The following is a 23266-nucleotide window of genomic DNA, read 5'->3' as shown; positions in this document are numbered from 1 at the left end:
AAAAATAACTTTTCAGCACAATATATGAGGTTGCTTTAAATCAATCATTCTTATAAGTCAAATAATTTGCCAGTGGAAAAAGATTTATTTATTTTTACCCATATTATAAGCCATAATGTCTTGTTTTGCTGTTGGATTATCTAGCTTCACAACTAGTACTTTTTCATCCATTATTTATATAAAACAACCACCTACATCAGGGCTGTCAAATCAAGATCATGAAGGCTCTTAAAGGGCTTGTACTGTCTTAATATTTAGCAAGAGGTCTGACTGGGGGGTTAATTTCTAATTTCTTGGAATAGCAACACCTGGCAGGACTTTGAACTGGCTTTAATGATTTACGCTTTCTTTTAATTTCCTTAATTTTAAGAAGAAGAAAAAAACAGTAAAATAATAAGAATAAAAGTAAGTAATAGCACATGGTAAAACACGCAGGAGGAATCAAAAGTTTATTAAGTATCCCTTATTAAATTGACGAACTTAATTTAATAAGTTTGTCAATTTAACGAACTTGAGAACTTGAGATTTGAAGGAAATGCTTTAAGAAGTGTAACAGTGCCACCTGCTGTTTAAAACTGAAATAAACACCGTCAATATGATGAAGATATAAGTGACACATATACAAAAAAGACACAATGTTTTTCATTTATAGCAGATTTTACCACTCTAAATTTTAGTAAAGCACAGTGCAGCGAAGCACGCACAGTAAATTTTGTATAAAAGTGAACCTCTCTTTAATTAGGACCTCATTTTGGGTTCAATTTCTTAGCATATTTGAAGAACATCATTTATCCAACGCTACTCTGGACTTAAAAGTGTTTAATGTTGATAGGAAATTTGAAAATATCACTTAATAATTGTGTGTTATTAAAAGACTGGAAGACTAATACCTGAACAACAACTCTAAAATCTTAAAAATTGTAAATGTTTAAAAAAAGACCTAAATAAAAATTATTATTATTATTATTATTATTATTATTATTATTATTATTATTATTATTAAGGACAAGAAAACACACAATCTAGTCTTCTAATTCAATCACAATGAAAGCCTGGTATCACTTTCCCTGTCCTGGACAATATTTTACCATAGGCTATTGATAAGATCAGTGAAACAATGCTTGTGTGTTTAAGGCTAATCAGGTTGTTGTGAATAACTTAATTTTTAAATGACTTTGCAAATTTTGGATGTTAGCAAGTGTTTTGAGATATCTGGGGAAAAAACTACAAAGAAATTGAATATAAAGTAAACGCTACGATGCTTTCAGTACTTTTTCATGTTTTAAAATGTAAAAATTAGCATGGAATTTTGATTTAATTGGTGACAACTTTGACACCCAAAATCAAGAATATTGAGTAAATAGACAATCGTTTTGCCATACATCAATGTAAAAAGCGCTGTTCGACAGACATAAGTGCTGCGTTCACTGCCCTAACGAGTGTTTAGAAAAAGAAGGACGGACGAGAGAGGAGAGGAGGCTGGGATTTCTTTTAAAACACTCCCTTCATCGTCCAACCTCCCTTTTGTAATGATTTGTGCACTTGCTCCTCCGAAGACATATTCATTATTTTTTCCTTTCTGTTTAGGTGGATCTGTAAAGAGACCTATTATCTTAACCTTCGCCTAGAAGTAACCAGAAAGTTGGGTTTCGCCTTTAACGCGTCCTCCTCCTACTACAGTTCTTTTTCTGCCTCCAGGTAAAGTTATGCGACTGCTTTTGTGTTAAAACGTTGTAGGTAGCTAACGCTGACAAACGAAGCCAGCTGATTTTATTTTTAAAAACGTAACGTTACTTGTGTGTTTTCAGTTAAAGAACACGGATAAAATCGAGTGATACTAATAATAATTATTATTTTTATTTACCCAAACTTGAAATGAGCTGGAGCTATTTAATAATTTAATCAAACTCAATTTATTTTCACTGTTGTTGGGTGTCCGCTTTAGTAAAGTTAGCATTTAACCGTTGGGAAGCCGTTGGGAAGACGTTGGGCCACGCTACTGGTTTGCTAGTGTCACCTTCTGCCGCTCCCGTTTCCCAAACATGCTTCAGATCACCTGCGTCCACTGAGCTCATCTGACATTCAGTCGATGGGAAATGTTATGAATCCAGGTCAGATACGCTCACCTTGGCATTCCTAGCATTCCCATTCCAGTGGAGCGCTCAGTAATCTCGTTCTGCCGTTTCCCATTCCCTCTGTTGTTGTTGCGCATGTTCAACATCATAACAGAATAAGTTTGTGTATATTTTCTTGCTCAAATAAATAAATATTTGGACAAATTATATAAAGTAAAAAAAGATTCAAGTACTTTTTCATAAAATGTGATCTTGAAATTTAAAGGTATGGGAAAATTGCAAAGGCTATTGTAATCATTGCATGGTTTAGGTCAAGGTGGATTCAGGTGTCAGGATGGTTCAGACCGAAATCCAGATAAATCTCCGTGACTGAATTTTACCTATTTTTCAAACAGAAAGACGTCAAGATATGGAAAGCTTTTACAGACATACAACTGAGTTGCAGCTGTAATAATAATTGCATTGTGCAAATGGACAACATGTGTAAAAGTTGTAGAATGATTAGAAAACCTGTATAAACATCACTTGCTTTCCTTTTCAGACACAGTTTGTGGTTGCGATGTGACAAAATGTGGAAAAAGAAAGAAATACTTTAGCTAGGCACTGTGTTACCTTTTGCAGTGATGTGTAATTCAAATGCTAGATCTTAATTTTATAATGATCTCATATTTTTGTATAAGAGGAACACAGAGTTACAAAGTCCCAGCCAAACGATACCGTGTTCAGTTTGTACTTGAAACTTAGGATTTCCATCTCTAAGTCAACTGACTGGAAAATCTGGAAGCTCCTCCCCTACCAGGGCGTGAGAATCCAACATGGCCGCCATCGGCCAGCATTTAGTGTTAAAATTCTAAACGGTTTTATCTCTGTAAGTCAGAAAGGGCAATATCATTCCTGTGTGTTTGAGACGCAGCTCTTTTACCACAAGCCACTACAAAGGGATCCAATTACCACTTTACATACCAGTCGTGGTATTGACAGCTATTGTTCGCCGTTTTAGTTCCGTAAAATGTGGCATGTTTTTGTGTTGTTTCGTAGTACGTCAGTATGTCAGAGTTTTGCCTCTTCCGCTTCAGCTGGTGTTATTTTCCTCCACAGTCAAAAACGTCCATGTTGGTTTTGTTTTGTTATTCTGATTAATGTTAATTTAACTGTTGTTTAGATTTATAAAGTCCTGTGTTTTATTCTTTTTCTGTCAACGTTTTTTTTTTTTTTTTTTTTGCAGTACTCTTGAATATTTTGTGTATTCCTGATGGTTAGCCATGTGATCTAATTAGACAGCCTCAGGCTCCTGCTGCTTAACAAGCCTGAACAAGACAAACTGATAGAAAAACAAATGAATTAACCACATTTTCAAGCCTTCATTTTCATCTTGTTCTTACATTTGTGTCAGTACCCAAGGTTTCCACCAGTGTTATAAGCCTGGCGGGTCACCAGACTTTACTTGTGCTCACACCAGGCTAAGCATTGCTTATTTACTTAAGTATTTTTAAAGTGTAGGCACTTGGTGAAACCTTATAGTTGGTATTCACATATTAATCTTCCAATCTTTCAGTAGCACCTAATAATCAAGTGGTATTTTCTAATTTCCTGTCAGCTTTAAACATTTTCTAACTGAAAAACACAACGGGCCGCTGGATGAATGACTGCCCTAGCACCCAACCACCAGGCTTAGCAAGTTTTCTGGGGGAATTCTTGAGTATCTGTGTGAAATATTGCTTTTTCCAGTCAATCTCAAACGTTTATTCAAAGGTTCCCTGTGACTTTAGGTTGAGGAGTTGTGAATTGACGGCTTTACTTTTGGACACTCACAGATGCTCAGTGACATTACGAGTCTACCACATTTAAAGCCAAAGATAACAGAATGTGTTCATCCATTTATCTTGAGGTTAATAAGTAAGCTGTGGTCAAGGCTGTTAAAGGTGGAAGCAGCAGGAGAAGTGCAATGTATAACTGCTGATCCATTGGTTGCATAATGTTTTGGTGCATCACGAGTAAAATTTGCATGCACACTCTGAGATGTTTAATAAAAAAACTAAAATAGAATAGTGCAGTTGTGAATATGCACATTATTCTGCAAACTCTTTCAGAAGTCAATAGAAAACTATAAATGGACGTTTCTCTTCACAAAAATGGAGGTGGAGTTTAGGTCGACATAGTTATGTGATGTAGTGGGTGCATCTTTTGTTTTGCTGTTAATGCTCTCTTTCTCCTATTTCGACAACATTACTTCTTAAGTTTTGGCATTTCATTTGCAATGTTCTGCATGTACCCTTCTGGGTCCCAAAGGTTCGTAGTTTGAGTTTTTGTGGTGGATAACTTACAAATTTAAATAATTTCCTTTTTGCATTTTTGCAAGCTGACAAAATAATTTTAAAGAGATGTAATTTTGTTTAAATAACACCATGTTCTGAACTACATGAACTATATAATTTCAGTCAGTTATAAGTGTTTTTTAGGGACTTGCGTAGAATGTCGTCACTGATCAAGGTGCTTCATTTTTAACTGCTGACCGCATCATCACCCTACTGACCACCTCTTGCTGTTTTTCTATGTTATGTCTGATTTGCTTGTGAATTAGTGTTAGTCAATTTTCTGTTCATTGTGATTCCTATAGGAATGTTTTGGAGGTTCCGGCAGAGACACAGTTTGCATGTATGTAATTCTCTAATTAAAGTGTGATAATGTTCCATACGAAACACCTCTGATTTTTGGTTTGAATTTGGAAATTCATCATGATTCTCCTTCAAGTTGCTTCTGTGTTTCTGGTTTGTGTCCCTATGACAGGACATGACATCAGATGTTACTTATTCACTTTCATGCACTAATTCATCTGGGAACACTATGATTATGACCATTGACAGTGAAACTGCTTTTGTGCTAGTAGCGTATTTTGTTTAGTTTTTTTCCTTTCACCATCTGTCCGTCCTCTGCAGCAGACTTGGCCGACTCGCTAGTCTAGTTTTCTCTTGCAGGGTATGACTTGTAAGTCATGCTTCTTGGTTCTTTCTCCACCCAGTTTGGGCGAATCGTAGCAGGTGTGGCTGTCAGAAACAACAAGGGACTGGAAGCAACAACATTGTGGAGAATGACTTAGCATAAAGCTTGGAGGGATGCTTTTAAAGAAAGGAAAATGATACTAATGGAAAACGGACTCTGTCACATAGAAACATAAAGATGTGTGGTTCCTTCACAGTATGTGTAATATTATATTTGTAATCTAACCCTGAGAAAACCCTCATGTATGCATGCACTGCGCTCATCATCAGGACATGGATCATTGCTTTGCTGTTGGAGGGCAGGACTTCTTCAAAAGATTATAAAACACTCTTAGAGTTTGTTTTTACTTTGAAAACCTTATTGAAGCCTTTATCAGAACGGTTTTAAATAAAGGTTCTGGTAGATTATATTTATAACCTGTTTGAGTTTGCTGTTGACCACAATTTTGATGGCAGGATTTTTTAAAATAATGTTCTGCAAAACTCACTGGTTCTCACACTGAGCCACAGGTAACACTTGTGTTACTTGGACTACCCTTAGTTATCTTTAGAATAAATCTTGGTATCAATTAATTTCAATGTAAATATGGACAAATGTCACCTAGTGCTTTCACAATCAGTTAATCAAGCAAATGGATTTTTATTTCTTCAGAAACATCTCAACAAAAAAGTAATTCAAAGGTCACCCAGAACAATCTGAAAACCATAAAACTGAGTGTTCATTGCTGTGGCCCGTTAACGTCAGAGTCTGGATCTGACATCACAACCAAATAAATTATTGTTTTTAAACAATCCTATGTTTAAAAAAACCATAAGATTGAAGTATCTAAGCTTGTATTTATAATGCATAAATGTTCCAGATCCTCAAAGCTTCAATACCATAATCTTCCTAAATAATCTTCCAATCTTTTTTTTTTTTATCACAGTGAGGGTAGTGTGATGGTTTGGGATGGCTTGGCTTCCTCCTGAACCTGAAAACTCCCTGTAATTTAATGGATGAATTGTTCTGCCGCAGAACATCCGGTCATCAGTTTGTGACCTTAAACTCAACTTCACCACCACGTCCATCTTTTGGTGGCTTAAACCAAACAGGCATGGCGTAGTCAAAGTCTGGACCTGCATCGGATTTAGAAGCTCTCTAGCACTCTAATAAGACTGGATTGAAACAATTCTGCAGTTTCACTGTAACTTAAGACTTACTGCCAGTAATCATAAATGCTTCAGGTAAAGGGTGGAGCAATGTTTTGTTAGTTCTAAATTTCTTTTTTAACATAGATTCAAATAGGGTTGAATAGCTGTTTATATTAATATCTTTACCTTACTTTAAAATTAGTTTTATCCAAAACATTTAAGTTTGACAAAAAAATGAGTCAAATACTGTTTTCAAGCACTTTGTCTGGGAGCAAGCTAATTGTTTTTGGTAGATCGAGGTAATAATGTATTTTGCGGGTGTTATTATTATTTTTTTATTATTATTTTAATTTTTTTTACCTTGAAACACTTTTGAAACATTTTCAAAAAGACATTAAAGTGCTTTGTGCATGTGTGGGAGATATAAGGGGCAAATTGTCCAAAGTGAAGTTAAACAGTTTTTTTGTTTTTTTTCACTTAAACTACCCCAGCGGAGGGCAATCCAGTCCTCGAGGGCCGGTCTCCTGCAACTTTTAGATGTATCTCTACTTCAACACACCTGAGTCAAATAATGAGGTCATTATCAGGACTCTGGAGAACCTGACTGCACTTGGGAGGTGATTCAGCTGTTGGATTCAGGTATGTTGGACCAGGGAGACATTTAAGAGTTGCAGGACACCGGCCCTCGAGGACCAGGAGTGCCCACCCCTGAACTAGCCCCAAGTTTCCAAAGGAAGGCCGCCATTTTGGATTGAATTTGGCGATAAACCTTCTAACTTTTAATCGTTAACTTTCAACTTCTGAGTAAATTAAGGAAATAATACTCTACACCTTTTAACTACACCTTTTAAATTGTTTCTTTATTTAGTCATTTAAGCCTTATTTGTACAGGTTGTCCCAATGAGATCCAACATCTCATTTACGGTACAAGAGAGAGCGTTTCCTGTCATGCGGTGCCAGTGTATAGGAAAGTGTTTGTTGTTTTTTTAAAGCTGAAAAAGTCCAGTTCTTGTTGTGTTGGTGTTTAAAAGGTCAGAATGGTGGTGCCTGGAAATTATTTTCAGAAAAAGCGTGATAAACGATGCTCTGGAGTGACCAATTGTGTATGTTCCTCAATTTCTTTGGTCAAACGTTAGTGTGTATTCTAGGTGTGTCTAACTTTACACAGCTTCTGTTTTCCTGAATAAGCTCTTTGATAAGAGGAAGCTTAAAACATAAATTATGTTTGAATATTTTTGTTTGTTCCATGCTTTGCTACTGTTGAATTAGATTGATCAGCATTTTAACATCCCACCTTTATTTCATGTTTTTCATTCCTATTTTTTTTTCCCAGCTTGACTGTGGAAACATTGTGAAGACAGAGGAAAAAGAAAACTTTCTCATGAGAAGGGTGAGTCATTCAAATTGGTTAAAAGCAACAACAAACTACTAAGAATTCATGTTTCTTTGATTATTTCTGCACCTTTTTACAGAGATGTATATTTTAGTTTAAATTTAAAGAACACATTTATAAATATTGGAGTTTTCTCACTTTGAGTCTAGAACATATTTGTCTAATTGTTCAGTTGCAGCTTGCTACCACAGGTCAACTTTGCTCCTTGTTTCAGTTTTCCCTTTCAGCTGGTCTGACTTGAGTTGTGGTGTCAGTCTGTCAAACCAGTTTCCTTCACATGATTCTTTCTGGTGCAGCTTGTTTCACTCTCTGATTACACTCCCTCTTCCTCGGCTCAGACAGTTTATCTGTTTAAAGTGTCACAAGGCAGGTGAATGAGTATTAGTCCTTTAGACACGTGTTTTCGAAGTGAATAGTTCGGAAAACATAATGACACCAATAACGGCAGTTATTGTTGTGACAGGTTATATAAGTATTGATAAATATCGACATGGATTTTTTTTTTTTCATTGGAACATTTCATGTTTTTAAGTGAATGTCTCACCAGTTTACTTTCAGTGTTTATCTTTTTCCCTGTGTTGCTCTCACAGTTTTTTTGTCTCTGTTGTTCTGGCTCACAGCTCTGCAGAGAGTTTCTGTCCCTCACCTTCTAATGGCTGGACAGGCAGTTTTCCTCCTCAAACATCCAACTCTTCACCAGCTTCTTCTTCATACTGACTAGTAAGCGTGAGGTTGGTTTAACATAAAAAAAATCTTCATCAGAAATGCAACAACTTCCCCTCATGTTTCAGCACCTTGGGTTTTTCCATGTGTATTCCAGGCTGGGTGGATGTGTCATCCAAAACATCTGCGTTTTAGTCAGCTTTGTTCCACTGCACTTGATGGATTTTACTTTGCTTGACACTGAAAAAAACCTTTCACATGTTTCACTAGTCGCAGCATTATTGAAGTACTTTGTTTTACTGCTGGCATGTTTTAATTTACCTGATGAGCCTTATCTCATCACCTGCCATCTAGAACCAGCAAGGCGCAGATGGATGAGACTGAAGGCCAGCGGGTGAAGTCTTTCACTGATGAATCTGCGTTATTGGCCGAGCCAATCAACCCAGAAGGTCAGTTGGTAACAGATGGAGGGCGTGGTTATGAAAGAGCTATGTAGCCTTTATTGAAATAGTTTATACAAGATAAAGATGGGAAGAATTAAAAAAGTGATTTCTGTATTGTTTTGATTTAATCAGAGAATTGTTAGTTTTAAATATCATATGATGTGGCAACCATCATGAAATATTTACCCTTTCAATAGAATATAATTTTAAAATGTTATTAAAAGGTTTCATCACCTTAACAAAAAAATTTTAATTGTCTCGCCTCATTCCGATTCTTTTAGTTTTCTTCAGATATGAATTTATGCTCTCTCAAGCTTTAGAAAGGTCTTCTTTGTTACGAGATTTTACAGCAGTGTGGATTTATATTCCTTCAAACCCAAAAAATCCCACAAAAATGCTACAAAAATTTTAAGCAAAATGCAGTTTCTTTAAGCTTGATGACAAACAGTTATGCTGAAGAAAGAAAAAAAAAAAAAAGGGGGGGGGAGGAGAAAGCAAAATTTTTTCATAAGGACAATATAAAAGTTATTTGGCAACACTTTGACAGGGTGTGCATACGACTGACATGACATAAACATGTGATAACAGTCATGAACATGAAAGAGTCTTTATGAATGTAGAAGACTGTTATCATGAAGTGTCATTTGGTAAATAATGACATTTTTAATGCAAAGTTTACACTGTTAAGGCTAATTTTAATAGAACTTTGTGTTAATAGTCGTTATTGACCAAACAATGCAAAGTTTACACTTTTTATGCAACTTTTAGTGTAACTTTGCTTTAAAAGTGTCATTATGTACCGAATGACACTTGATGACAACAGTCATAAACATCCATAAAGACTCCTTCATGTTCGTGGCTGTTGATATGACATGTTTATGTCAGTCTTATGCACACCCTGTCAAATAAAGTGTTACCAAAAATCTTTTATATTTCCCTTTAAAAAAATCTAGTTTTCTTCCCTTTTCTTTTTCTTCTGCATAACTGTTTGTCATCAAATAAATTGAAATCCCTGTCACCTGAACAGAGTGTGTGAACTGTCCTTGCATGTGTCTTGTCGGTGTGTCACCAGACTCCTATTATGCCAATCTGCAAGCTGATCTGGAGAGCGACTCCTGCGGTCTGGAGGCGGAGTCCTGGAGCTCGGCTGTGGACCAGAACTACCTGATGTCTCTGAACAAAGAGGCTGTTAAAAGGCAGGATGTAATCTATGGTACGCTGAAACAGACGTTGAATCAAAGCATATGAACTGGGGTGTGTCATACTCTTCCTGGAAAGGAGTCATCTGTCAAACTAACTGCCTCATTACCCTCAAATCGTCTTGCATTTGTAAGAGTCATGTATTGTTTTAGACAACGTGTTTATATAGAAACATTTCTACCTCCTCTATCCTTAGATTCAGGCTAAATATTGAGCAAACATCAGCTGCTTAATGACAAAGCCCTTGTCAATTCCCTAGAGTTGATCCAGACTGAGATGAACCATGTGCGAACCTTGAAAATCCTTCTCTACATCTACAAATACGAGCTGAAGCAGTTCCACTCCATCGTCTGGCTGGAGAAGCTCTTCCCCGGCGTGGAGGTTCTGCTCGGCCTCCACTGTTTTTTCCTCAATTCCCTCAAATCCCGGCAATTTGAGAGTGCGAATGAGGACAATCGAAATAACTACTGCATCACACAGCTGGCGGATATCCTCATCGAACAGGTAGGGCGAAGGAGCGGTCCAGAATAACCACCATGGACATGTCTTTAAGAAAATAACAATATCTATCAGGGAGTTTGGTCTATTAGCAAAATTTGTATAAATATATTGTGTTTATTTTTTATCTGCTCTATGCTGTTTCTACTCACCTACACATTTCCACCCTTATCTTTCTGTCCATGTGATGTTTACAAAATAAAAGTGCCATAAAAGTTCATACTAAAATGTTCAAAGCAATGTGAAACAATAGTTGTCTCTAAACAATCCAATATTTCATATTTTTCTTTCTCTCCATGCATCTTTTTTTCTATTCTGCTGGTTAGAAAATAATTTCACACTGTAGATTATTCATAAACAGGACAGAAAACATGGCTCCTCCTTCCTGAACAGGATAATGACTAAACGTTACACTTACATCTAACCTGCTGAACCGATGAACGTGCCGCCTTCAGGCATCCTTAAGTTACACCCACAACAGGTGGAGGCTCTGTTCTTTTTGATATCTTGCCTCAGTTTTTTGCCATAGTGGGTTGGAGATGTGCCTTTAATATACCAACATGAGAAGCTTTGTTGTTTTTCTAATCGGTCTTTGGGTCGTTGCCTTAAAATAATTCACAGTTGATGCTTTTTAAGCCAAATTTTTGAGTTTCCCACTTGTGAATCATGGGCCATGGTTAAATCTGAACATGTAGGGAACCTTCACAGGCTGTATTAGGGATGCATGATATTGGATTATTGGTCAATAGCCGATATGCCGATATACAAAAACTCATTTGGTCGATAACCGATACCAATATTTTTTCCTATACCTTCTTACTGAAACTATATGGTCTCTCTACTGTGGAGTTAAATTACTGCATTATCTTTGTCAATTTAGCCTTCTGCCAAATGGAAACGCTAAAAAGGAGGATGAAAATGATGCAACACTTTCAACTTGCATTAAATTTAATGTCAAATTTATTCATAACATCTGCTCTCTCTAAGATAATGACAAGACTCAGACAGTGCAGACTGGTAAATCTTCATCAAACTAAACTCAACCTGATGAAAAGAACATCAGTCGTGCTTTAATACTTATCAGTTTCTTATGACGTTGTGCTGCAGGCATTACTGACACTGGTTTGCCATATATAAACAACGCCTTTTATAACTGTGAATTATTTTGACAGATAATTTGTCCGATATTAAATTTTACAGCTGATATTGACTGATACCATACCAATAATATCGTGAATCCCTACTCTGTATGAAAGCTGTGAAATTGATTTCATGTTGATTTTGATTACAGTTTTTAGCTATTGACATAATAATGTAGTAATAATGGAAGCCTCTCGGTTTTTTCTGCAGATTTTCTGTAAAAATACAAGCAGGTTTTCAAGCTTGCGACGTTGATATTTAACTGAATTTCTGACTTTGATCTAAAAGGCTGAGAGCATCTTAGCTCTCTGTGTACTCATTCAAAGATAAATGCATCCTCATCTCTTGGGCATCTTGCCAAGGTTGTACCTGTGAATAATACATTAAAATAGCCTCACATCTGAGCATCAGCTCACTAAGACGAAGAGCAAATCCTAACATTTTGCTGGTAGACTTTACATTTCAAGTGGCTGTTTGTTCTGCCTGTGCAAACTGCAGACTGTGTGATTTTGGTGAGTGGCAGATGAAAATGTGTGAACTACATTTTGTTCAGGCATAAATAAAATATGTTTTTGACGGGGGTTCTATGTGATATATATTTTTTTATTTCCCATAAACCCAAAGATTAAGACGGAATCGGTAAGCTCTCGTTTTTGGTGTCAGTTTTCAGGTAATCTGGGAAAACAGATGAAGGAGGGTTACGGCTACTTTTGCAGTCATCACAGCGAAGCTGTCAACTACTACAAGGAGCAAATGCAGAACAACAAGAAGCTGCAAATTTTGATTAGAGTGAGTATTCGGCACTATTCAGTCTTTACTTTACAAAATAAATTCAGTTGACCTCTCATCCAAATGGCTTCTTCAATATTAAAACTGTAGTTTGATTATTTCTTTTTGTCTGAAATGTAGCCGGTGGAGAGTCTGCAGAGGTTGAGCTGAAATTAGGAAAGATAAATACAGATTTTAAGTAGCTTATTTTAAACATAGAATTAACAGAATTAACCAGAATAGATCTATGATGTTTAAAGTAAGCAAAGTCTTCACCAATCAACAAGCTTATGGAGATGGTTGGCAGGTTTAAGAAATAATAAATACTGCATAAGATAATACATTTTATGAAGTTGGTTTAAAAACAGAAAAACATTTTGTTTACAGAAAATTGATCAGCTGCCTCTGGTGCGAAGATTAACGATTCCTGAATGTTTCTTGCTGGTGACTCAACGCATCACAAAATATCCGGTTCTGTTGGAGCGAATCATCCAGAATACAGACGGTAAAGAATCCCCCCGATCCGTTTATCTGCTGCCTTCTTTCAGTTCTGGTAAAAACCAGAGTTTCGCTGACAAAATGTAAACAGGAAATAGTTAAAATTCAGCTCCATCAGACCTTTGCAAACATTGTTTTATAGATCCAATACTCAGAAATTTGTAGGTGCTGCTCTTACATATATGTTTTGTAAAATAAACATGTTTCCACCATAACCTACTGCTGTCTAACCAAGGAGTGTCCTAACAAGTCGTAACTGGGAGTAGTCGGAGTTACTCCCAGTTTTTTGGTGGTAATCCGTCTTCATTCCAGTTGATTTTTTTGCCACAGAGACTAATTAAAAAAGGTACTAAAAAGGAAATGGTCTAATCCAAATATTTAATGACCGCCTGAGGCGAAAACTATTTGAACTTCTGTTCTTATATATTTATATTTATATTCTTTCAGTGTATGCCCTAAAGGGAAGTCTTTGTCTTTTCAAGCTCTAAAAATTCCAGAGATCAGAAATGAACCACACGATTGTTATTGGTGCTTCAGTTTTAAAAATGTTTTTTCTTCTGACCCATTAGTAATTTATTTTGTACTGCCTCTTACAGCTGACACAGACGAGCACAGGAAGCTGGAGATAGCTCTGGAGCTGATTAAGCACACCATCTCCCTGGTGAACACCGAGATGAGTGAATGTGAGAAGACCGCTCGCGTCAGAGAGATCATCTATCGACTGGAGCAAAAGACTCAGGTCAAGCTGAAAGATGGCCGCTTGTTCCGCAGAGAGGATCTGCTGCAGGGCAACAAGACGCTGCTGCATGAAGGACCCCTTACCTGGAAGTCGTCCGGTAAACAAAAAGGTTTGTGATGGACTCTGGCCTCTGTCTTAGAAATAAACGACGTGTGTTTGTATGAAAATTTGTTATTTTAAACTGAAAGTTTACTGGTCAATATGCTGCTGTCTCTGACCAGGTACAATGTTTGTTTTTTCTGCTAGATAACATTCAAGGCAGTGTGTAAAATGTAAAGAAATCATTCCTGAAACTTGTCTAGTTGCAGCACTGTCTGAATCTTTTTAAATTCTCATATTGTCCTCTTTCCCCCTGCAGAAATCCTTGCTGTGCTGCTGTCAGATATGTTCCTTCTGCTACAAGAAAAAGATCAGAAGCTTGTATTTGCTGCCATGGTGAGTCCAAAACTATACACAGAAAATAAAAATATTTGTCATTTTCTGTTATAATCATGAGGCAATCTTGGGAATATTAAGTCAAGGTCATACATGTTTGTTTTGTTTTTGAAACGAATTTTAAAAATCACTCCTCAAACCTGTTATTATTGTATTCAGGTATATTTTATTTTAGTGATTCGACTAATTTTATGTCAAAGATCCCTTGAGTAAATACAAATTATGGTTTAATTTAAGAAGAGTCTTACTTGATAGATGTTTTTTTTTCTCTCAAATAATTTGTAATAAAACTAATAATAATAATGAAACTGGTCAACGGCCAAAGAAACGGTTTTTCAGCTGTTTTAGGATAATTTTGAAGTGCTGAATCCAAAAATCTAGTTATTTTTGCTCAATCAGGTCACTTCTCTTAACTATGGATGCAACATGAGCATCAAAATGCAGGACTTGTTCTCACATATGGATCGTTTTCCTGATAATCTGGGATCAATGGGTGATGAGCAGCGGGAGAGATTCCATCTGGACAGAAAACGGATGGAGAATTTTGCACAATGAAGATGTAATGTTCAATTTACATTTACTTACCATTATAAGTGTATTTTTTTTCTCGTAAAACCTTTTTTGGATGAGAAATATTAACAGAAATGAACTGATAATGTCACAAAAATATCGAATTTGACTTCTCTGAGTCAAATAAGAATAAAAATCTGACATGATTGAGGAAAAAATGGTTGTCATTTTTGGATTCAGTCGTGCAAAGTTAGTCCTAATTCAGTTAAAAAAACATAGACAACTTCTAAAAACAATTTTTTGTAACCCAGTGTTATACAACAACTATGTTAGGAACCCACACATCTTCTACAACTGTTCCACATTTGTCTGTCCAGTTTTCAAAGTAAGAGCATGTATGTGAATGTCTAATTAACTGAAGAATTTTTAACAGTCAATAACCAAAAGGTTATCACAAAAAGTCTATAAAATAGCTATTAGCAATTAGCGCTATAGACTTCATCCATTAAAATTAAAGTTTTAAAGTTGGCAAAAATGCTAAAGTGCTAAATCAAAAAAAAATATGCCTGTGGATTATCAGAGTTGTGCTCACCACTGGTAAAAGGAAAACAAGAATAGAGGAATCTATAAGGGGTCAAATTCTTTTTCACTGCACATTAAGACCCTAATTTGAGCAGATGTAAAGTCACAATGAAAGCATTTAAAAAGAAAACCTAGCTGGAATCTATTAAATCTATGCCACATGTCAGATCTGAGGTGTTATAATGAAGGCTACATCACAATGTAAACAGAGGACATTATTGTTGTCTCTTGCAGGATAGCAAACCGCCAGTGATCTACCTGCAGGGAGTGATTGTCAGGGAAGTGGCCCAGGAGGAAAGAGGCATGTACCTCATCTGTGATTGTCCCTCCCGCTCGCCAGAAATGTACGAGCTCTACACAAGCTCCAAAGAGGAGTGCAAAACCTGGATGGACCTCATAAATGACGTTGTAGAAAGGTGAGAGGGACAAGTGTAGATCTTAAGATGCTGTATTGTTAAAGAATCATTAATAAGCCGAATATAACTTTGAACAGATTAAAATAACAGTTATAGATTTGTCAGTGAAATGATTGAAGAAGCCAAATTTTGTTTGATCTGATAAAGGTTACAGCACCTCGGTTTGGAAAGATGACTATTGCTTATTTGTCGCTTTGAAATAAACTATATCGGTGAAATGTTTGTGTTTCAGTTGCAGAGACAATGAAGTGCACAGAGGAATTATCACTAAACTGCAGCAGTATCAAGGTAAAACCCCTGAATTTAGGTTGAGCACACACATCATACCTGTAACCCAAAAACAGGTATGATGTTTAATATTCTTTAACTTTGGTAAAGAATATTAAAATAGTAAATATTTGAAAAAAATCCAAAATTCTTCTATTTTTGTTTTTTGTACCTAAATAGTAGAAAATCTGTAGGGCTTTGTGTTTACGTTTCACGGATTAAAGAAGGTTCTGTTTGGTTCCACTTTTCAGATAAGCTGCAGAAAATAGACGAGCAGATAAAGAAAAGTCTGGAGAAGAAACAGGATATTTTTGCTGAACTTTATAACGATGTGGTTGGTCAGAAAACCCCTCACAGCGGGCTGCTGCTGCGAGGTGATGCTTCTGACCTCCAGCAGGGGGAGGCCTTCTTGAGTGGGGCCAGTGAAGATGGTAAGACCAGAAAAACTACAGTTAAAGTTATCTCTTTAAGTAGAGAGATTAAATAATGTTTGCTTGTTGTTTTTTCTTTTGTCTGCAGTGGAAAAGTTACAGAATCTTGTCTTTATGATGATAAAACATCCAGACGCTCCAGAGGGGAAAACAGAGACACAGCAAAGTGTCAGGAGGGCAGAAACCTTTAAAGGCTCTCTGGATAATCTGGTAGATAAAAGCATGAAATGTAAGTTTGTTTTTAGTAAGGATAGACCTTTTCACGTGAAACTAGATGTTTATTATAAACTCTAATTTTTTTTCTGACTTTAGATCAGATTAAAATGTTCATGGTTTATATCAGAGTTGGCAAAATTCAGGACATATCTCTGTTTTTGATATCATATCTCATTTATTTTTATGATGCTGAGGCCGAAGCAGCTGGTTTATAATGTGCCTGAAATGCATCCATCAGTGAATAAATGCTGTGAACTAACCTTTCAGGAGGTTACAAGGCCATAATTTTACCGTCTGGGTAATAAATTAATAAATTATTTACAGGCATGGAGATTTTAGTTTGTAAACTTCTGAAAATAAAAGATTATCTAAAACATATCCACGCTATTGTGGCATTTAGCAAAAGCAAATAATGTAATGCTTATGACTTTTTTTAGTGCTCCTGAAACACACCTTGAAAATGTGCATTTCTCATGTTTGACTAAAACAACAAAGTGTCTTCCTTTCACATTTGTATATACTTTATCATACTGGTGACTTTTCTTTTGAGGCTTTTCTTATTCCTTAAGATCTCTTGAAGACTGAATTACAGGAGTTTTTTAAATTGATTATTGTGTTGTAACGTTTTGTCAGACGAAGATGCAGCTGAGAAAGCACAACGCAGGTACAGCAGCTGTGACCTTCTGTTCAAGAACATGTCGATCTCTGAAGACCTGGAGAAGTCTGTAAGTGAAACGCATGTAAAAGACCAAAAGTGGACGTCCAGTTTTTAGACACTGTCTGAAATGTCCTCTTTGTTCCAGACTGATGACCATGAAAGTGGATCCCACCCAAAGCTTGGTTTCCCTGTGACAGTGGTAACTCCACCATGATGACAATAATAAACTGTATTTAAAAAGGGACAGTGTACGGCTCAAATATAAATGTTCCCATTTATGTTGACAGGTTACAAAATAGATATAAAATTCTATAATATAACAAAACACACACACACATGCATGCACACAAACCATCTGATCAGTTTTTAACACATTTTCCAAATTAAATTAGAAATTTTTAGCGCTACAACTTGCAATTGTTTCCATACCTTTTTAAAGTTTCTTTTTTTTTAGTATTTTACTGGCAGTTTATATAATAAACCAACAAAAAGTTTTGGAAAATTATAAAGTGAAAAAACATATATTTACATCAGTTTTTTTTTTACAAATAATAAAAGTAAAAGTCGGGTCCTTCTGCTTACAGCCTTAAGTCAATACTTTGTGGAAAATATTGTATCAAAATTACAGATTTCATATTGAAGGAAAAGCTTCTTTTAATATTAATTTTCAAATATTAAGGTTTCTCTTGACGTCCCACATCAAATTTGCTTAAAGTGATTAAAAAAAACATATACATATTTTAGTGTAATTATTTTATTGAATTTCCACAACAAAATGACACTAAAAGTACAAGTAATATTTATTACATCTATTTTTCTTTTCTTTAGGTCGGAAAGTTTTGGGTTTTTTAAATCGGTTTTTATAATATTAACATCCCATAGAAGGGAATGTAGCTTTGCTCTTTTTGTAAAGGTTTCATGTTCTACAAATGGTTCTACAAAAATAACAAGCTTACTATAATGGATATTTATCAGTTTATTTCTTCAAACCATACCACGATCCTCTTGCTCATTTCTCTGATTCCACTGGTTACACTTGATTTTCTTTCTTTCCCGTTTGTTTTTAAGAGGAATTTGAATAAAAGAGCAAAGTACAAAACTTTGCCACACATGCAACACTACCATTTCACTTCACAACTTTTAATCTGTCACATAAAGTGGCAATAGAAGAAGGATTGGAAAGCATTTAGGAGATGTGAATGTGTTTTCATAAACCAAAGTTTCACTGCTGCTTTGTAGGTGCTTGATCGCCTTCAGTCGCTGGCGCAGAAGCTCTCCAGCTTACAGGCAAGTCGAACCTCACAAAGCTACAAATGGAATTATCTACAATTTAAAATTGCCGTTGTATTTCTATTGCAAACAAAATATTTGTGCTTTCATTTGTGCAGGCCGTCATCGCCCTGCAGGACAGCAGGATCGAACTGCAGAAGGTCTTCCAGTCAAAGAGCAAGCTGCCTGTCCGCAGCAACACCAACACGCTGTTTGAGAAGGAGAAAGAGCGCAACTTGGAGAAGCAGAAAGCGGAGCTGGCGAACCTGCAGAAGCAGCAGGTCCAGCATCAAGCAGAGCAGCAGCGCTGGGAGAAAGAGAGAGAGAAGCAGCAGGCGCTGATTGAAAGTCAGAAAGACAAGCTGCAGCAGCGGGAGGAGGAGTGCAGGAAGATGGAGGAGAAACTAGAAGAAAAAGAGCTGGAGCTGAGGCAGATTTGGGAGACGTACCAACAGGACCTGGAGAGACTGAGGGAGTCCACACAGAAACTGGACAGGGACCGCCAGGCGGTTAAGCAGGACAAGGAACGTTTGGAAAAGATGAAGGCAAAGCTTGTCAACCATTATGACGATCCAACATGGGTGAGAATAAAAGAGAAAATCACATCTTTCATTTATCTTATATAATTCATCTTTATTCAGCATTGTGCACAGAGGCGGGCAGAGTACTCAAGTAAACTCATCACTACTTCAACATATTTTTACTCAAGTTAAAGTTAAGAGTATACATCCAAGAAATTACTCAAGGAAGAGTAAAAAGTATTTGGTAAAAAGGCGACTCAAGTACTGAATAACTGATCGGATCATTTTATATCTAAAAGTTACATCGTTAGACAGATCAAAATATAAAGTTATTTGGGGAATGTTGGTATGAAAATAATTTCTATAAATAACATAATTACAAAATGACTAAATCAGGCAAAACAACTTCCCAATCATTTTCTTTCAATATAAAACTTAGAAAAGGCTGCCGGTGTGTTTACGTCTGGAGAATTTTTCCTTCATTCAGTGAAGTTACTCAAAGTGTCCCAAACTTTTACTCCAGTGCAGTGAGTAAAAGTAACAGTACTTTTTAATTTAAGTGCACCGCCGTAAAAAATACTCCTCAAAATTTTTCCAAACGTTACTCAAGTAAATGTAACTAGTTACTACCCAACTCTGGTTGTGTTCTTCATGATTTTAACATCTTCCTCACATTGTCCTTTCTTTTCCCAGTCTTCGGCGCTCTCCACTTTCCCATCATTCAGGAGCAGCATAGTAAACGGAGCAGGAACTCTGACCCCAGTTCCCAAAGAGGTGGTCTTTACTGGTAACTCTCGTGACCCAGCAGAAACTCCCCCGCGGGTTCCGCCCCGGAGCACCAGCATCAGAATGAGCAGACAGAAGCTGCCGATTCAGTTGATGAGCACCACCAACCAGGTGCAGAAACCTGTGGAGGTGCAACAGAAGATTCCCAGGAAGCTGGCGGCCGAACCCAAAGGGAAGGAGAAAACCAAGTCAAAACGTTCCCACAAGAGAGCCCACAGTGCAGGTCAGAAACTCCAAATTATTCATTTGGGTTAGTTGTTTTAAATGTTTATTATGGGTTGTTACCGGCCCATAAGCTGCAGATACTTTCTGTCTATTGATCGTCATTCCTGTTTGTTTTCTTCCTCCAGCCAATATAGACGTAACCCAGGTGATTCCGATCCGGGTAACAGGGAAAAACGGAGGCAGTCTAAAAGCCCAAATAAACACAAGTCCAAAAAGAGTCTTAAGTTCAGGTATGAACTCAGAGAAACTTTTCCAAACTGTTAGAAATGTTTCCAAAAATATCAGCTTTGCTACAACTTCTGATGTCATTTTTGTACATTTTCTTTTACATTAATAACACTTTTTTAATTGTTTTTTTTTTTATCCACTTATCTTCATGGATGCACCAATCCACTTTTTTCTCTTTCAATACGATACAGATACAGCTGATACGATCTGATACAGAAAAACACTTCTAAACAGACTTAAAACATACATGTACTGAATTACAAATTTACTTGGTATCGCTGCACTCAAGAACTTTATCTTACTTTGCCAAAAGTATAAATGTAATGTAGCAGTTTTATAAATTCTGTCATAAATAAATCTAATATTCTGTCTTTAAAGGAGATGTCACCCTAAACTGTTTTGCTTGACTTTAAGTAGCTTCAACAATATAATTTATTGTAATAAAGTATAAATCACCAGTTTAACTTCAGCAGTAACTACATTAGTGGATGTAAGTTCATGGGAAGTATTTTAAAGCTTTTCTCCCCTCCTCCCTCAGATACCTTTAGGCCCCCAGGATCTGCCCAAAACGTGAAGCCGTCTCAGTCGTTCATCACACCGAAGTGGAACAACGTCAGTTCTCTTCCGCCGTCGCCTCCTGCCTTTCCGACAGACATACTTACGACAGAACAAGATAATGGTGTCGTTCTTTAACGGAGGAGTTTGGATGTGAGCAGCAGGAAGACATTTTTAATCCAGATGAAAAATCCTCAAAGAGTTGCACATTTGCCAACCCTCCACCCCCAAAAAAAAACTTATCAAAAAGTTTGGTCTTTTGTAATTATGAAAAAAAAAATATTTTAAATAATTATTTAAATACATAAAGACTCTGACCCAAAGATTTTTTTTATTTTTATTAAACCGTTAAGCACTCGGCTCTTAAGCTTTAACTTTAACAGCAGTAATAACGTGTGTACAACTTTGGCTTAACAAATTTACGTCTGTAAATATAAAGATCTTCAGGTTTCTGCTTCTCAGTTTGTGTATGAATCGGTCTGACTTTTCATTGAAAAGGAACAATCCACGTAAGTGGCAACAGTTTGTGCAGACTGAGTTTTCACACAGTATTGACAAATATTTAAAGTTTCAAACAAATGTGTTTGAGAGTCTGACAGTCTGTTCATGTTTTGGTATCGTGAAACATCATGCTGTTCCTGGTTGAAACTTTGCAAACATGAACTGGTTGTGTGTAAAAATTGTCAAACTTCAACTGAATGTCATGCAATTAAAACATTTTAAATGAAGAACTCAAATTAATGTGAAGCTGCTTTCCTAATGTGTTATTTTGATATTTTATGCACCTTTTTGTTTGCCCTGCGACAGACTGGCGACCTGTCCAGGGTGTACCCCGCCTCTCGCCCGGAACGCAGCTGGAGATAGGCACCAGCAACCCTCCCGACCCCATTTAGGGAAGAAGGGTGTAAAGAAAATGGATGGATGGATGGATGCACCTTTTTGTCTTCCACAATGAAGCCAGTCTCGCGTTTTGTTTTTTCATTGTATTTAAACTGTCAGAAGTGCAGGGAAATCAAACGCAGATGCTTTATTGAACTTTTTATGTAGTTTAATGGAAAACTTGTGGTTCTATCTGTTCACTGTTTTTCAATCAACAGTCTATCCACTCTGATCATTTCATCCATATAGGTATTTATTCAATAATCATTTATTCATCCAGTGATTATTCAAAAGTTTTTCCTTCCATCTATCCATCCGTTTATTCTTGCATACATTCAGTTCAAGAATACTTTACCGCTCCAAAAGAAAAATGAAATGTCACTTAATTCAAATTCTTCAAGTTATTGATGGCTCTTGGCAGGAAAAATCTTTTGTAGCAGTCTGTATTACAACAAATTTGAAGAAGCCTCTGATTGAAAACACTGTTTTCCAAACATTCCCAACATCTTATTCATGCTGCGTTCACACCAAACGCATTTTGAGCATCAGGCGTGTCTGGTTTACATTCAAAGACTACGTGGACGCACATCGAGGGCGGTTGCGGTGCGTTTCGGGCATCTAGTGTGGAGTGATTTGATCCGTTTTGAGCGTTAGTCATGTCCGACCCTCCTCATAAACTTTGATTGGAAACCAGACGCGCCCGATGCTCAAAACGCGTTTGGTGTGAATGCACCATTACTCATTATTCCTCTATATTTTAGTTATTGTCTATTTATTAGTAAGTAGCTAGTAAGAATAAGTTATAATTTATTCTTACTAATCAAACCTTCTATTTGTTGCTCCATCAGCTGCTCGTCTGTCAGTTTGTTCTTTTGCAGATTCTGCATTCAAAGGCTGAGTTGTTGCCCAGTGGAGGGTTGGAAGAAGGTCCAGAACATCAGCGCTTGGAGAACCTGTAAAGGTAAAATGGCTTAAAAATCCCACAGCTGAAATATTCATACTTAAAAAAAAAAAAAAAGTCAAAAATGGGTTGACTAGTCTGTAAAAGTTTACTCTAGACACTTAAAATGTCTTTTGGGTCGAGTGAGCAGCTGTCAATCCTCAAATCTTTTACTGGTTGTGCAAATCTTTAAAAATGTTTTTTGCATAGTTTCCTGACAATCAGGTTTAGTCGCTTTGTTTTTATCTTTTGTCAAGAAACTTAACCTATCAGGGAAAACATTTCTCTAAGTGTTGGCGGTATGTGCATTCTGTGAAACAGTGTGCCAGTCAATAAGACAAGCGACCCAGAGTAAATGGGCTCCCTCATTTACTCCCTCTGTCTCCCTCTGTCCTTCTGGACAGAGACTCCCACTGTCCTCTTTGAAGAACAGCTGAAGACACAAGAGGCTCATTGTCAGGCTGCCGACCGTCTCTGCACATGAAAAGACTCATTCAGCCCCAGAAATCACTGCTAGCATCTAGATTCACACAGCACCTTCCACAAATATGTTCATAAAGTCACGGTGCCACCACATATTAAAAATAGTTGATGTATTTTATTGGGATTTTATGCGATGAATCGAATCATGCTGAATAGAGAAAATGAAGCCTGGTTTTACGTTTTCAATATGATTCTGAAGAGTCTAAGGTTGCGTTCACACTACAGCCCGAAGTGACCCAATTCCAATTATTTTAATTTTATTTATGCCTTAATGCGATCTGTATCTGATCTTTTCATAACAGTATGTACAACACTGGT

At 36.6% G+C, this 23266-nt stretch overlaps 1 protein-coding gene across 2 annotated transcripts; it reads left to right on the top strand.

The window, feature by feature from the left end:
* The first annotated feature begins 1390 nt into the window (after positions 1-1390).
* Positions 1391-21383, top strand: arhgef18a (rho/rac guanine nucleotide exchange factor (GEF) 18a). Of its 2 annotated transcripts, none has more exons than XM_044135083.1 (21): positions 1391-1698; positions 7539-7595; positions 8219-8318; positions 8616-8710; positions 9777-9917; positions 10164-10408; positions 12206-12331; positions 12698-12815; positions 13405-13656; positions 13906-13982; positions 15309-15490; positions 15723-15778; positions 16009-16188; positions 16277-16417; positions 17038-17129; positions 17208-17261; positions 18302-18349; positions 18451-18912; positions 19546-19861; positions 19989-20093; positions 20630-21383. In XM_044135083.1, the coding sequence occupies exons 4-21, from the start codon at positions 8632-8634 to the stop codon at positions 20782-20784; spliced, it is 2829 nt and encodes a 942-aa protein (XP_043991018.1). In that variant the 5' UTR covers positions 1391-1698; positions 7539-7595; positions 8219-8318; positions 8616-8631; the 3' UTR covers positions 20785-21383. The 2 variants fall into 2 exon arrangements, with proteins under 2 accessions (XP_043991018.1, XP_043991017.1); XM_044135082.1 differs by having other exon boundaries at positions 1413-1698; positions 8219-8329.
* Positions 21384-23266: the final 1883 nt, after the last annotated feature.

Source organism: Gambusia affinis, linkage group LG12 (genome assembly GCF_019740435.1).
Source record: "Gambusia affinis linkage group LG12, SWU_Gaff_1.0, whole genome shotgun sequence".
Classification (NCBI taxonomy): Eukaryota; Metazoa; Chordata; class Actinopteri; order Cyprinodontiformes; family Poeciliidae; genus Gambusia; species Gambusia affinis.
The sequence above is the reverse complement of the archived record's forward strand: the minus strand, read 5'-3'. Positions and strand labels throughout refer to the sequence as shown.